The sequence below is a fragment of the Falco cherrug genome, chromosome 3, assembly GCF_023634085.1.
Source record: "Falco cherrug isolate bFalChe1 chromosome 3, bFalChe1.pri, whole genome shotgun sequence".
NCBI classification, from domain to species: domain Eukaryota; kingdom Metazoa; phylum Chordata; class Aves; order Falconiformes; family Falconidae; genus Falco; species Falco cherrug.
The window spans coordinates 112,182,472-112,198,519 of record NC_073699.1 but is presented as its reverse complement, the minus strand read 5'-3'; the positions used below and the strand labels follow the sequence as shown (position 1 = coordinate 112,198,519).

Below are 16,048 nucleotides of genomic sequence, written 5' to 3'. Positions count from 1 at the left end.
CATACCATCATATGCTGTATCATATAGTAAAGTACTGTCCCTAACTGTGGCCAAGTTTGGCATCGATGCGAGGGGCCTGTGGATCAGTCTTTTCCTTCTTGTTTCCAGTCTCACCTGTAGAGATGGGAGATGAATCTAGAACTGTGTCATTTAAGTCAAGATACTGATGATGGTCTTCAAATGATAAGCCATCTGCAAAAAAGTTGATGGTTCTCAAAGGGTTCCAGCAATTAAGTTTTGTTATGTTGCTGCTGTTGTGATGTGTGTTTGATTCTCTGGGATCTATTGAAATTTTACATTTAGAACTTTTACCTAATAATGCAACTGTTTGTTGATTGTGTTACCGTACGTTTCGAGAGTGATTTCAGGTGACATGGCAGATACTTCTGGAAACTTACTTGAAATCCTTCATACTTAGATCTTGGTACTACCGGATGTAATTACAAACATTAGAGGTGCTGATAACAAAAAATCATGTAAAAACCAGACATTCAGTAGCCTGTCAGGTAAAGATGTGCTTTAAACTTACGCCTGTGTGAACACCTAAAATATAGGCTAAATCTTCTGAGAACCCGCAGGTATTTCCTATAAAATACAATTGAATATTGTATTGTCAAATAAACTAGTGCCGGTTCATTATGACAAGTTTAGATGCAGGGATTGTTACAGTATTTGAAGATATTAAGAGATAATTGCTGGATCACTTTTGGAAAGGGTGCATGTGTGTTTTCAGCGGTGACAAAAATTCATTCTCAGACTAAAACCTGTTGAGTTGGAGTAAGAAAATAAAAAAAGGATAATTAAATACATAAAACTGAAACAGACTGGAATGTGGGGGGAGCCTGTGAAATCTGAGCTGCTTGAGAAGAAATACAGATAATTATTTAGCTAGAATAGAATGTTCAAATAAAACCAAGCATTTCTTTTTAAAGCTGACCTGTGTCTGGTCTGTTGGAAGGGGTGCATACTTGGAAATTTTCAGTTTGAATAGAGGAACATTTTTTTAAAAAGGCATTTCAATTTCTTGGCTGAAGATGTGAAAAATATTTTTGAGGAAAAAAAGGAGGAACTTGTTGACAGGATTGTGAGTTGGAAGAATGTGCTTCTAAATAAGAAACTGACTTAGGGCTACGATGCACACTTTGGATGAGAGGGAAGGGTCAGTGTGTTTAAAAAGTAGTATTTTGTGTGTTAAAGGGAGCAAAGGAGGAATTTGGATTGCTGCTTCTGGACAGTGCTTGTTCCAAAGCGGTGGTGTGTAGAAGTGTGAAGGTTCAGAAGAGACTGGTGTCTCAGCCACTGCGTTACATGGAAAATAACCATCTCTATGGAGAATACGGTGTTTGCAATTAGTTTAATTGGAAGACTTTAAAAGTTTCATGTGTTAATGCACGCTGAATCTTTAAGATTAATGGAAAAAATTAGCAGTATAATTTTGTAGCACATTGGTAAATAAAATTTTCAAGTCTTTACATCTTGCGTCACTGATCAGGTCTTTGCATAATGTCATTTTGCCCTAATCTTCATTGTGTTCATCATCCTGTTTAAATAATAAATGCTTCTTAATTTTGCTAACAGAAGGAGTTAGGAAACTTGTTTGTATCAGTGGACACAGTGAAATCCCTTATATTTTACTGTTACCCAGTTCCATCTAATTTGGTTTTACTGTCTTTGCCTTGTTGGTCAAGATCATGCTGCTTTTAGTCTTCTCATGATGATATTACTTCACTGCTTTTATTATAACTCTCTTCAAGTCATTACTCAGAATGTTCAAGTAAGAGCGACCTCTGTGGTTTTCTACTTCATAAGGTCTTCCAATTACCTTTAAGGATTAATAGTATATGAAGAAATTTCATATTTTCTGTATACTTGTATGAGATACAGTAATTTAATAGCCATGTGAAGGTATTGGGTAACTATGATGTGAGCTGGTTAACGCTGGGCAATATGTTTCTGTTATAGTCTATTCTTGCTTTGAAAGTGAGTAAAATATTCTGGAATCTTAAGTTTTTAGAAACTCGTTGTTGTCTTTACTTTTAATTTCTTCTGGACTCTTAAGGACTTACTGCTTTATCTGAATGCTGTCCTTCTTACTGATCTGTCATTTGTATTTCTCAGGAAAATAGGCTTTCTACAGAAGCGTGTGGTGTATTCCAAAGTTGAGTGTTTTAATTCTGCCACTCAGATATGAAAAATAAAAATTGTTGAACAGGAATAATAAATACTGGTGTGTTTTTCTTCTCCAGGAAAGAAAAAGACTCAGGAAGGTAAAAACAAGGGAAAGAAGGCAGCGGATACAAAACAGAAAAAGGCTGATTTGGATTCTACTTCTGCAGATATGAGGGATTCTAAAGAGGGTGAGTTCTCCAGTATCTTTTTTTTTTTTTTTTCCCCCTAACTATCCTTTTTGAATCAAAGGACACTTGTTGTCATGTTTTATATGTCAGCATGTTGTGTTAGTATAGCAAAGTGAACACATTTATATTGTTTTCCCAAACTTTTTTGTTAGTAAGGAACTGGGATATCAGAAATATGCCATTAAACATGTAACTCTGACAACAGGGAAAAACTAATGTGCTGTAAAAATTTAGACATAAATCCAAACTCTTTAGAACAGAATAGTAGAGAAAAGTCCTTATGATAAAATAATGTCTTTGGAGCTTAGTTACACAGTCATTATTTATACTTATTTAATAGAAGTTAGTGTCAAGGGCAAGAAATACAGTATTAATGCACTGACTTGCTAAGCGTGCTGTTTGTCCTAAAGATTATCCGCAAAAGTTGTTTACAAATTGATTTCAAAATTGTTTTTTTCATAGTATATATGTAAAAATGCCTGAAAGGTGTTTTAAATGTATAGGGTTTTTTGATGTTTTACAAGAACTTAAAACTTGCCACTGCTGTGTAACGATGGTGTTTAAAGGTCTGTATAGGTACTGATTTCTTTCAAGCTTCTTTTCTTGAACTTCTTTTGACCCGTAACTTTTCCATTCCTTCACTCTGTTGTCCCTTCTGCTTGCACAACACGTGCACCACCGTTCCAGGCGTCTTAAGCCCCAGCTAGGGAATGGGGAGGAACTTCTTGCTCTATACATGTAACTGCTTATGCACCATAGTGTGAATTAGCAGCAAGGTTATTTTCTTCAGCAGTGAATGTATCTGACAGCAGATAGGTAAGACTAGCATGCAGAGGTGTGAATAAAGAATCTGTCGACACCAATAAATGAAATGCATGCAGGCTGTGATTCAGAAGCGTAGAAAACAGCCATTCAGGCAACAACTAATAGAAAATCTGATACAAAGAATTCAAAGTACTGTGCCAACTACAAGGTACACCTTGCTACATATTGCAGTACAAATCCAGATTGTTTTATTGTTATAATTTGGAGAAATGGTCAAAATCCAAAATTTGCTTGACAGGTTTCCTATATACTGTATCAGTACATGTTACAGTACTTTCCTGACACTTACTTGCTCTAAGGAAAGTCAGTGAAAGTTTTTTGGAGGTTTTGTGAAGTGTTTTGAGGTCTACCTTGATATGTTCTGGTACTTTTCAGGCTGTTTTGGGTTTCTTGGCCACAGTGTTGAATCCAGAGATTCTCTGTTAACTATAGGCAGTTGCCTACATTTTGCTGAAGTTTCAGAAAGGAAATTTCTGAATACAGTTTTATTCTCAGCGTGGAATCACGGTGGTGACAAGTAGTGGTACTGTGTTGGGTCATAAACGTTGGATATGTTGTGTTAGAAGAAAAAGTAGAAGAAAGGTGTAGCATACTTTGAAGTGTTTGTTAAAAATGTCTCATGTTTTTCTTTTCATACTTTGTGTATCAGGTCACAAAGAGGAAGATGAGGCGCCTTCTGTTTCTGCTGTACTGTCCCTGGAACAAACAGCTGTGATCCAGGAAATGGTAAATCAAGATGTACTTCCAAAGCTGATGATCCCCAGTCCTACCAGTGAACCACAAATGGTAACTGAAGACAAACAAGGAGACGCAATAAACTGTACATCAGATGATTTAGATGATGATGATGAGGAGGAGGATGAGGAAGAGGAAGATGAAGAGGAAATAGAGGATACCAGTATGCCTAAAGAAAATGCTGAAATGCCTTTGATATGTGAAGAAAAGTTAGACTCTATGGAAGAGCAAAAGAGTACGTCAGAAGAATCTCCAGAAAGCTCTCCAAAGAAGAAACTTGTTGTGAAAATTCCAAAATCGAGAGGTGAATCGAACGGTGATGTTCAGGAAGCATTCATGTTTCCCTGTCGGCATTGTGAGAGGAAGTTTACAACGAAGCAAGGACTTGAACGCCACATGCACATCCATATATCTACTCTTAACCATGCTTTCAGGTGTCGATATTGTGGGAAAGCCTTTGGTACTCAAATTAACAGGCGAAGGCATGAGCGACGCCATGAGGCAAGGCCAAAAAGGAAACCGTTCTTAACACTAACGTCATCACAACACTTGGATAATGTTGCTGATAACCAAGTACTTGTGGATGATGGTCTTAAAGATGACCTGAACGTTTCCGGTCTTGTGCAAGACTCTGTTATCTTGGATTCTGAGAAGGCTTCCCAAGAAATGTCAAACTCTGCTTTTGCTGAGGAAAATAAGGAACCCAAAGAGTTGCATCCATGCAAATACTGCAAAAAGGTTTTTGGAACTCACACCAACATGCGGAGGCATCAGCGTAGGGTTCATGAGCGTCATCTTATTCCCAAAGGTGTCAGAAGAAAAGGATTCTTCACCGAAGAGCCGCCACTTCAGACCGAGCAGGCCCCGCCAGTCCAGAGTGTGTATATTGCAAGTACAGAAATAGAAGAGGAAGGTGAAGTAGATGATGTCTATATTATGGATATTTCCAGTAATATCTCTGAAAACTTAAATTATTACATTGATGGTAAAATTCAGTCCAACAGCAGCACTAGCAATTGCGATGTGATTCAGATGGAGTCCAACTCTGCAGATTTATATGGACTAAATTGTATAATCAGTCCAGTCACAGTGGAGATTTCCCCAAACTTAAAGGTTACGCAAACACATGTGAATGAACCTCCTAAGGAACCCTCTAGCAGTGGGAGCAATGAATCCAAAAAGAGGAGAACTGCCAGCCCTCCTCTTGTACCAAAAATAAAAACTGAAATAGACCCAGAACCTATAACTCCGACTAGTTCTTTAAATCTTCCTCTTAGCATTTCAACAGAAAGCTTACCTTTTCATAAAGAAAAAGGTGTTTATTTGTCATCAAAACTAAAACAGCTTCTTCAGACACAGGACAGTAAGAAAATAACTCCATCAAGTGAAATCCCCAAACTAGGACCTTCTGTTACATCTTCGCCTATTTTGCCTCCTGGATCCAGTAGATTTAAAAGAAGGACGAGTTCTCCTCCCAGTTCTCCGCAGCACAGTCCAGTACTTCGAGACTTTGTCAAATCAGGTGAGGGAAAAACTGCATGGAATGACAATGTTCGGAGTTCAAAAATGCCAAAGTTAGAAAGCCACAGCAGCTCACCTGCTTGGAGCTTGACTGGAAGGGAGGAAAAAGAGACTTTGAGCCCTCTTTGCTTTGAAGACTATAAATTATCAAAAGACTGGACAGCAGCTCCGACTTTTGGCAATGTGTGCAACCAGCAGCCGCTGGATTTATCTAGTGGTGTGAAACAAAGGTCTGATGTCAAAAATAAGAATCAGGTTCCCTGGGAATCTGTTTTAGACTTAAGTGTGCATAAGAAGCCTTGCAGTGATGCTGAAATTAGGGAATACAAAGAAAATTCCATACAGCCAACCTGTAGTGGTGTTAAAAAGAAGAAGCCAACAACTTGCATGTTACAGAAGGTTCTGCTGAATGAGTACAATGGAACGGATGCAGCCACAGACAGCACGCTCGGTGGCAACAGGAGTGTGAGCCCTAGCAAATCCCTGGAGCCTCAGGCAGAACCTGACGCAGATCCCAGCTTATCTGCATCGTCTTCTGTTGACACTCAGCCCCTTAGTTCCTCTGTTTCTCCTGCTCCACAGGCATCTGCTGTACCCTCCATGTGCCAGCTGCCTCCTTTGTTAACACCAACCAATCCTCCTTCCCCACCGCCCTGCCTGCCTGTGTTAACAGTTGCGACGTCACCTCCTCCCCTTCTTCCAACAATGCCATTATCAATTCCAGATGTCTCTGTCAGTGCCACTAACACGTCTTCATGTCCATCGCCGCTTTCTAACACTACTACCCAGTCCCCGCTACCAGTTCTTTCACCTACAGTTTCTCCTTCTCCATCTCCTGTTCCTTCTGTTGAACCTCTTCCTTCTGCTGCTTCACCTGGTCCTCCTACACTCTCTTCCTCATCTGCCTCCTCCTCTGCCTCCTCTTTCTCCTCCTCTTCATCTTCTTCATCTCCGTCTCCACCTCCTCTTTCTGTAGTTTCTTCTGTTGTTTCCTCTGCTGATAATCTTGAAAATACTCTCCCCGTAATAAAACAGGAAGAAGCTGAAAATGGACAACAGAAAGCAAGAGAAGATCCTCATATGTCCAGTGAATTGGGAGTTGTGCAGGAAACATTCAATAAAAGCTTTGTGTGCAATGTCTGTGAGTCACCTTTTCTTTCCATTAAAGACCTAACGAAGCATTTATCCGTTCATGCTGAAGAATGGCCCTTCAAATGTGAATTCTGTGTACAGCTTTTTAGGGATAAAACTGACTTGTCAGAACATCGCTTTCTGCTTCATGGAGTAGGAAATATCTTTGTTTGCTCGGTCTGTAAAAAGGAATTTGCTTTTTTGTGCAATTTGCAACAGCATCAGCGGGATCTCCACCCAGACAAAGAGTGCACACATCATGAGTTTGAAAGCGGGACTTTAAGACCCCAGAATTTTACTGACCCCAGTAAGGCAAATGTGGAGCACATGCAGAGCCTGCCAGAAGATTCTTTGGAAGCTTCTAAAGAGGAGGAAGATGAAGATCTAAATGATTCCTCCGAAGAGCTTTATACTACCATAAAAATAATGGCTTCTGGAGTAAAATCTAAAGATCCAGATGTTCGTATGGGCCTCAACCAGCACTACCCAAGCTTTAAACCACCTCCATTTCAGTATCACCATCGTAATCCTATGGGTATTGGAGTTACTGCAACAAACTTCACTACCCATAATATTCCACAGACTTTTACAACTGCCATTCGATGCACAAAATGTGGGAAAAGTGTTGATAACATGCCTGAGTTGCACAAACACATACTGGCCTGTGCATCTGCCAGTGATAAAAAGAGATACACGCCTAAAAAAAATCCAGTACCACTGAAACAGACAGTGCAGCCTAAGAATGGCATGGTTGTTATAGCTGGCCCTGCAAAGAATGCCTTCAGAAGAATGGGTCAGCCAAAAAGACTTAATTTCAATGTTGAGATGAGCAAAATGTCCTCAAATAAACTAAAAATAAGTGCATTGAAAAAGAAAAACCAGCTTGTCCAGAAAGCTATCTTGCAAAAAAAGAAATCTGCCCAGCAGAAGGCAGAACTGAGGAGTAATCCATCCGAGTCAGACTCTCACATCTGCCCCTACTGTAATAGAGAGTTTACTTACATTGGAAGTTTGAACAAACATGCGTCATACAGCTGTCCCAAAAAACCCATCTCTCCTTCCTCTAAAAAGAATTCTTCAAAAAAAAGTGCAAGTTCTTCACCTGCAAGCAGTGAAAAAGGCAACAGCCAGCGTAGGCGAACAGCAGATGCAGAAATCAAAATGCAGAGCATGCAGCCGCACCTGGGCAAGACAAGAGCGCGAACCTCAGGACCTGCACAAATCCAGCTTCCCTCTGCATCCTTCAGATCAAAACAAAACGTTAAATTTGTACCTCCTATTCGATCTAAAAAGCCAAATTCGTCTTCGTCATTGAGGAACTCTAGTCCAGTAAGAGTGTCCAGAATGTCCCATGTTGATGGGAAAAAAACTAAGGTGGTCGCTAAGAACAGTTCCTCTGGAATCTCGAGCAAAGCATCCCGGAAATTGCACGTCAGAATACAGAGGAATAATAAAGCTGTTTTGCCAAGTAAATCTGCTGTGGCGAGTAAGAAAAAGGCAGACAGATTCACTGTAAAATCTAGAGAGAGGATCGGAGGACCTATTACACGAAGCCTGCAGCAGGCGGCAAATGCAGAGGCAGCAGAAAACAAAAGAGATGAAAGCAGTACAAAGCAAGAACTAAAAGATTTCAGGTAAGCATTTAATTTGAAGTTGAAACAACACAGGAACACATTGCTTGCCAATTTTCTTGGTCTTTTTTGAGTTTCGGATGCTTAAATAAAAAAGAAAAGGTTGCATTTCCTAAAACATGGTTAAATAGCTCAATCACACTGAGGTATGATGTACATACTTGATGCATTTTGTCATGTTGTCATGAAATAATACATAGTTTGTATAGAGAATGTCTTTAATTATAAACTGGATTGAAAACTCTGGAAAAAAAATGTCAGTACCTGAGTGCAAATAAACTTAACGTCGTTAAACTTGATGTTATTGGAGACACTGACCTTGTATTTGATATCTAACGTACACAGTGGCCCAAAATCATTCTAGATTTAGTTTATGGTGATTCACTAAGCTAAAAATGATGACTGCATTTTTTACTCAGTAAAATAACTTGCATTGTTGGTTTTTAATAAAAAGCATTCTCTGCATATCATAAAAAAAAAAAAAAAAAACCATGACCAAATACTTCAAAAATGTATGTGCATACTAACTGAGTCAGATAATTAAATACTTAATATAAGGGAAACAGATGTGTAAGGAAAGTTACATGAACATGTAAATTTGTTAGAAGTATCATGCTTTTATGTTTCAGTATAAACAAATTTTATAATTAAAGTTCTATTTCTTATTTGAGAAGAAGCATTTTAATTACAAGAGTAATACTTCAATAAATAAAGAAAATCTTAATCTGCGTGCCTGAGTCCCGACTTACATCTTCATGTAGTCTCTCACATCAATAGGATATTTTGCAAAGCGTTACAACTTTTATTAGCATGCTTCTGCCCTGTTAATCTTGGAAACGGGTATCTGATTTGCCAAGTAACTTTCACAAAGCTTACTGGTAATTAAGAGTTCTCTTGGTTTTGGTAATTGCAGTGCATGGCTGTGATTAACACCAGATTTATGGCTGAAGGTAGTATTTTTTTTTAATCAAAGTAATTGATGGTGGAGGAGGGGGAGGAACTGGCAGCCTCCTTCAGAACAGGTGTCCCCTAGCAGAATTTGTCGAGAAGTGTCAAAATCCAAACTGTTTGCAGCTTGTGTGTCTTACCGTGAAGATCTTCTAGGTGAAAATTTTGAGGAAATACTTTGTAAAGGAAAGGTTCAATGTAACTGAATGATTTCAAAGTGCTAGAGGGCAGTTTGAAAGTTTAATAGTATTTGGGGTAAATAACAGTTTACTGAGGGGTAAGTTTTCCTTGACTGTCTCAAATACTCTTAGTTTGGCAGCACAGTCTTCACTGGTGTAATGAATAGTTAGGCTAGAATAATTCTTGCTTTTTGTTTCTGAAATAATGTTCTTAAATCTAGATTATCTAGTAAATTCTTTTTTTTTTTTTTTTTTAATATCAAGTATGTAGTGTGAAGAATTTTTTTGCCTTCATACACTAATGTCCGCGCAGGCTAACATAGATTCTACTCTATGCAGGCATGTTGGGGTATGGGTTTTTTTCCAGGAAATCTTAATTCTTAGTATTTTTTTTCAAGACCTGCTTCATGTAATATTTGTCTCCAAATTTGTTTTTCACCTTTCAGTTTTTCTGTGTAAACATACTCCGTTCACAAATAGTTTTTGTCATTTATCTTCAGTTTTTGTTTTTTATTTTCTAGGAATCTTCTGTAAAAACAAAACACACAAAAAAAATCCTTTAATGACATGATAGAGCTGTTGCATGCTCAACTTAGGATAAGCACTACGACAATGGATGTGAAATCCACCAAGCTTGCGAAACCAGCTGAAGCTGACTCACAATCATAAAATTGCCTGCAGGCTTCTTGCTAATATTCAGTGTCAGGCACAGATTTTTCTTACTTGGTGCCTGACACTCGTGCTGGGCTACAGGATGATTCAGATAAGAGAAGGGTACTATTAAAAACAGAACAAAACCCACACGAAACCATCAAAAGAAGTAGTGGGATTAACTAAACCAAATCTTTTGCTCTCGTGCTTGCTTAGATCCTGGTTTTGTCCGTACCTTCATGAATGGCACACAGGCAGTCCAGTTGTATAACTTGGCAAAGCAGGTTCTATAATTTTGTCAATGATTCGTCGTAGATTCAGGGACAACGAATTTTGCTGCACTCAAAGTGTATTTGTCATGTATTAAGTCTCTTAAAGCTTTTTGCCTATATGGATCAGTAGAGGCCAACCTAGCGACAGAATTTCCTTTTCGTCCCACCCTCCTCGCTTTCTGAGTTTTTTAGATGTCCAGAGTACAATGGGAAAAAAACCCTGATTTGGATGTTTTATGAATTTTCCAAATTCCTATTTATACATGCAAATGAAACTTTATATAGCAATGAAATACCGATATCAGTTTCTAAATACCATATATATAATGAATGCAGTGTATCTTTTTATCGATAAGAAGGCTAGACCAGGACTACATACCTGTATATTTTGAAAGTTAAATATATAATTACTCTAAAGGGTCATACACCTCTATCTAATAACTTAAGACAACAAATTGGTCTGTTGTTCATAGCAGCTTTTTATGGAAATACTGTTTGTCATGTGTTCATACAGCTTTCAAGATTAATGACAGAATTGATGGAAAGTGACTAGTTTCTTTATACAGCCACCCCTTTTATTTTTTGTTCTTGACTTAAAAAGTAATCTACCTCTTAAAATTTGTAGTTTAATACTTGTTTGGTGAATTTGTGCCACTTTAACTTTCACTTTCACTATCATTCCCATTTTGTTACATTTCTGTTATGGGGACTTTATGTTGAAATATTGTATAAAGCATTTGTAGCAAGTTTAAAAAAAATAAAATATTTAAAATTATTTAAATTGTTTTGGACACTTCAATTGTACTATATGTGATTTACATTTTACATTAATTTCATTTTGTTTTCATTTTGGGTTGTTAATCTTGGAGCATGTTCCTGTATTAAAGTTTGCTGTTAGTTACATTTTTTTCTTCGATTGGAGAGTGATATAAAGACTATTCTAATGAAAACATTAAAAATTACCATTTGACATAAAAGTGGGGTTGTCATTGCTTTTGAACATTGTAGCCTTGCTGAAGGTACTGTAAATGCAGGTAAGCAACCCAAGAGGGATTTTTTCTCCTCCAGCATGCAATACTTCATTGAGTTGCAGACGTACTTAAGAGTCTTTGTGGTGTTGCAAGCACTTAATGACCAACTAGATGAAACTATCATGACACATTTTATATAACTGTAATCAATAAAGTAAACTTTTTAAAAAATTGTGGGAAGCTTGCCTTTTGTGTGGGAACCAGATGTACCAGGAAAAATGAAAAGATGAAACAGTGTACATCTAGAAGGAATTAAGTGTGCTTGCATCCTTTAGCTGTCTACACCCAGTCCACTGAGACGAATTTATAACCATTTGACACTTTGCAGTTAGTCTTAAATTTTTATCTTTTTATTTTGGACACGGGTAACACATTTAAACTACTTTAATTAAAATTACACACACCATTTCAAGTTTTTCTAATATTATAATGTTCTATTTTTGTATGCTTTAAAGTTGTGAAATATACTTTAATTTAAAAAATACATGTAAAGAGTTTTGGCTATAAGAATTTTGGCATGTTGCACTCCACCAGCAAGATAAGCATTCTGCCTCCTGCAGTGGAGCTGGAAGCATCTGTGGCCATATTAATGTGGCAGTTGGATGGAATAATATAGCATCATTAAGACTAACAGTATTGCAGTAGCCAATTTTGTAGTGTATTCCTTACTAATCCAGTAGTAAGTTAGTCCTTTATTTCGTTGTCTATTCAAATTAATGCTTTTCTTTGAGTAAAATAGACAAGAACTCCCAGTTTATTTTCTCATGTGGTATGTCATTCCTCAAACATGTTATCCTCTCCATAACTAAGTTTTCCCTGCGTTTTAACTGATAGGGAAACTCTGGTACAATGGTGCAGAAGTTCTGACGTTGTTCACTGGGTGTTTTGTGCAGGCACATCTGCTTCGTGGCCATACGCTGCGGTTAGATAGTGCACCATGATTTGAGAGCGGAATTCTTACCTCGCTTACGGCAGCCCTTGTATTAGTTAGGTGGTAGGACAGCCACAGTGAAGGTTTTTAGTGTTGATTAGGTTTTACTGTATTTACCTAAGTGAAAAGATTTTTGGTTTGCCTACCTGTAGTTGTATTTGGGTATTTTGTAAGAAACGGGGGGGGGGGGGGGGGGGGGGGGCGGGGGCGGGGAAGGTAAAATCTCTCCCATAGTTTTGAGGTTACTGAGGGTGGGACATAAACTTATGCTAATGTTTCATGTCTGTCTTCTATTACTGACAAATGAAATACTACTTGGTGCTTGGTCTTACTGCAGTCTCAGTATTCTGATCACCTTGAAATATTTATTAGAGACGTCTAGCAGTGAACTGTTCATAAATAAAGCAACTTCCTTCCTTCATTCCTTAATACTATGGCAGAAATCCTGTTACCCTTGTCTTTGCTGTTTCTCTGCTGTTGATATTAAATCCTGTTGTGTCCCAAGGATGTTGCCACACTGAGATGTTCATACACGTTTGTACACACCAGTTGTCAAGTGAAGTGTGGTGTGATGGAGATCTGTATTCCAAAACGAGAGCTAATCAAGAAGTTTCATTGCTAATTAGGCAACTCATCACATACAGGAAACGTACAGCTTTTGTAGTTACTATTGCTCTTGCATCTCATCTGCATAATTGAATTTCTGTGGCTTTTATAACTGCCTCTTTATGATCTGAGTGCAACAATAAAGCTGTGATGATGCCCACAAAGTGCTGACATTTCTTGAAATGCATCCAACCAGGCAATAAGAACAATTAAATTTGTCCTGTTTACATAGACTAACTGGCACGCTGGTCAAGATCAAATGCAGTGTCAGTTTGATAAAAACAGTAACGCTGAAGCGTGTGTGGAGACGGGAGATCTGACGTGTTGTGCTTACCATTTTTGCCCCCATTATGCAGTCTGTATCAGAGAATGTCTTAAATGTGTTCAATCCTAGGCGTTACGAGACAGCCCAGGTGATGCAGCCAGGCCCCCCTGCACAGAGTGTTTCCTGCCTTGCTCTGCAAGCTCCTGACCCTTTCTGTAAGCTACCTGTAGTTGATTTAGGCTAGTGTGTTTCTGGTACTGTGTTTTGTTGGCATTTTGTATTGTAAGCCTTTTGTTTAAAGTTCTAGTTCAGTTCCTGATGACTTTTTTTTTTGGGGGGGGGGGGGGGGGAGATGTCATAGTAAATTAGATCCTGGCAATCTGATGTGTAAAGTTGCAATTTCAGATGTGGGAATAAATAGCGGTTCCTTCACTTACTGAGGTTTGTGACTTCGTTTCCAAAATTATTATCCAGCTTTTGCTGGAGTCACATTCGGCTAAGAAGCTGAGTTGCAAGCGATAATCTGTGACAGACAGATAGCTTGTGAATGACCTTAAAAAGAGGACTGGGAAGACTTTACATACTAATTCTGGCTTTTATTTGCTGAACGTGTGATCTGCATGAATCACATGACGTTCGACATCTATTCATGATGAAAACGAGCTAAAAGGATAGATTCTGGACAACAAGTGCATGCTGGGTGGATCTGAGCTTTTGTGGTAAGTGAATTATGTAAACTTCCACATGTTCTATTTAATTGAACTGGTAAAGCATTAGATCTGGAGGCTAACATGAAATTTCCTAGTATTACTGAAGATACTTTGATAGCAGTAGAGAGAAAAGCTGATTTTGGGTCACCCCTATGCAGTATTTTAAAATAGAATAGTAATACTTGCAGAATTAATACCATACTGTGTTTGATGTTTTTAAGCTGTAGCTGGAGTATTGAAAAGCACTCAACACTTGGAAGCACAAGTCTTAGGGAATTTTAATGGGAACTCGGTAAAGCTTCACCTAGGCAGCCTCAACAATCGGAGTTACTTTTAGAAGTGGACGGCTTCATCTAAACTTTGTGGACAGACGTTACCCAGTATCTGGTGAACTGAGAGTAAAGGCTACTCAGAAGAGATGTCTTGGAGAACACTTGGGAGTAAAGTACAGATCCAAATCCTCAAGAGATTTCAAACTCGCCCTGTTCAGGTTGCAGTACAAAGCCGTAGTATCCTGGTCACGTACACCGTGTGATGTGTTCTGACTGCGTAGTTGCATACTGTGTTATTTTAGTAGAAACTGTCGCTTCGTTCACAGGCTGGAGCTGCTCTAGGAGTGAATAGCAGCTCTTAATGGAGAGGGTATGTGTAGGACCTTCCAGGATTTTTTGGAAGAGCGGGAATGTGAGGAAAACAATTCTGTTCCAGAGCAAGAGGCAAATAAAACACTGTAAGAAAGGCACCATATATTAAGTGTAAGGTTAATGGTCCATTTTACACACCAAGTGAAAGATATTAATGAAAAATATTAATGTTAAAGATGGGTCTTTATTCCATATGTATGAATGATTCATGTTGTTTCCTAAGCTGCCTCTGGGGTCTTGACTTTGCGATTTAAGTTCTGTCTTACAGGTATTTTTTGAGTGGAATTCGTAACTGTAGCTGGGGCTGGTGCTGCTTCGTGCTCGTCGCTTGCAGTCAGGCAAGGGTCCCCACCCAGACGTGCAGAATTCAAGTGGGTTGTTAGACCAGGAGTGGGTAAGGGAGCTGCTGGTGTAACCTCCGGTGTCTGCTAGGTGGTTATTGGCAGTACTGGAAGAAGAGGGTGTTACAGCCCCTTCTGCCCTGGGACCACAGCCTCCAGCCCCTGCCCACTTGCAAGCCGTTCTGTAGTTCAGGGGAACCTGACCGTGACTTCCCATGCATACTTCATCCTTTTCATTTTATTTTGCTGATCCTGCACGTTTACTTCTCTCAGTAAGTCTTTAAAAATGCTTTTGGTAGAGTGTACTTTTGAAAGCATGCATTTGGAAAACAGCATTGAAAATACTGCTGGTTTGTTTTTTTCAGATGCAAGGCAGTGAAACACTGAAATTCAAAGGGAAGCTTGAGCAGGCATCAAGTTGGAGGGAAGCTTTTTCTTAAGAGATAGGTAGCTGCTTCATTTTCCTAATTTATTCAAAACTCGAGTGTTTTGTGGAACATAGTACAGTAATCGGCAACATGCATTTGGTGTGTATATGTATCTTTGCTTATTTTTTTGTAAGACTTACGTGTTTCACAAGCCAAACATGGTCTCTGAGTCATGTTTTGGGTGGCACTGCTCCAAGAAACTGCCGAAGGGTTGTGAGAAACAGCTTTGATTATTCAGCGGGTGATGTTCCATTTTTCAGGAGTACAGGCTCAGCACCCAGCCTGCATGGTGCAAGGTGGCATTGCACGCGGGAGGTGTGCTGCCTTTCAGGTGAACAGCAAAACTGAGACTTGCACTCGTCATGATGCCCTGTGTCAGTCAAAAAAGAATTAACGATAATCTGGTATCTGGGCCTGTTCCAGCAGGACATGCCTGGATCCTTCTGCAGTTTCGGTGGGTGCTGCTCAGCAAAGTTAAATGCCTGTGGTGGAGTAAACGCGAGGGATTTTTCTCAGGGGAGTGATTCTGCTGAGAGCGCAGAGGACGTGCTGCCTGCCCAGGGTGTTTGGAAGCCTGGCAGCAAGGGGAAGCAGCAGAGCTCTGGCTGTTGTCCTTGCCAGAGCCAGGAGCGCGGCCGCTGCTCCGGGGGCAGTTGGCTCTGGGCGCGCGTGGCTCACATGCACATCGCCTGCGAGTACCAGTTAGTATGTGCCACCTGCGACTGGGTGCCAGAGCGTATTTAGCGTTTCATTTCGGTGCTGTGACTGCTGCTAAACGTTGCAGTGGGGAAGGAGGTGGGAAGGTGAGAAATGAGGAATTCTTCCATCACTGAGCTGCGGGG

At 39.3% G+C, this 16,048-nt stretch overlaps 1 protein-coding gene across 8 annotated transcripts in view; it reads left to right on the top strand.

The window, feature by feature from the left end:
- The window catches only part of PRDM2 (PR/SET domain 2), a 73,590-nt gene that overhangs the window by 47,559 nt on the left and 9,983 nt on the right, over window positions 1-16,048 (top strand). For 5 of the 8 annotated variants that reach the window (XM_055704012.1, XM_055704013.1, XM_055704015.1 and 2 more), the window contains 3 exons: window positions 2,247-2,357; window positions 3,832-8,203; window positions 13,213-13,298. In XM_055704012.1, the coding sequence (XP_055559987.1) occupies window positions 2,247-2,357; window positions 3,832-8,203; window positions 13,213-13,298 (4,569 nt within the window). Of the gene's footprint in view, window positions 1-2,246; window positions 2,358-3,831; window positions 11,026-13,212; window positions 13,299-16,048 lie in introns of those variants that run through there. The other 3 variants (XM_055704016.1, XM_055704014.1, XM_055704017.1) reach the window with 3 other exon arrangements.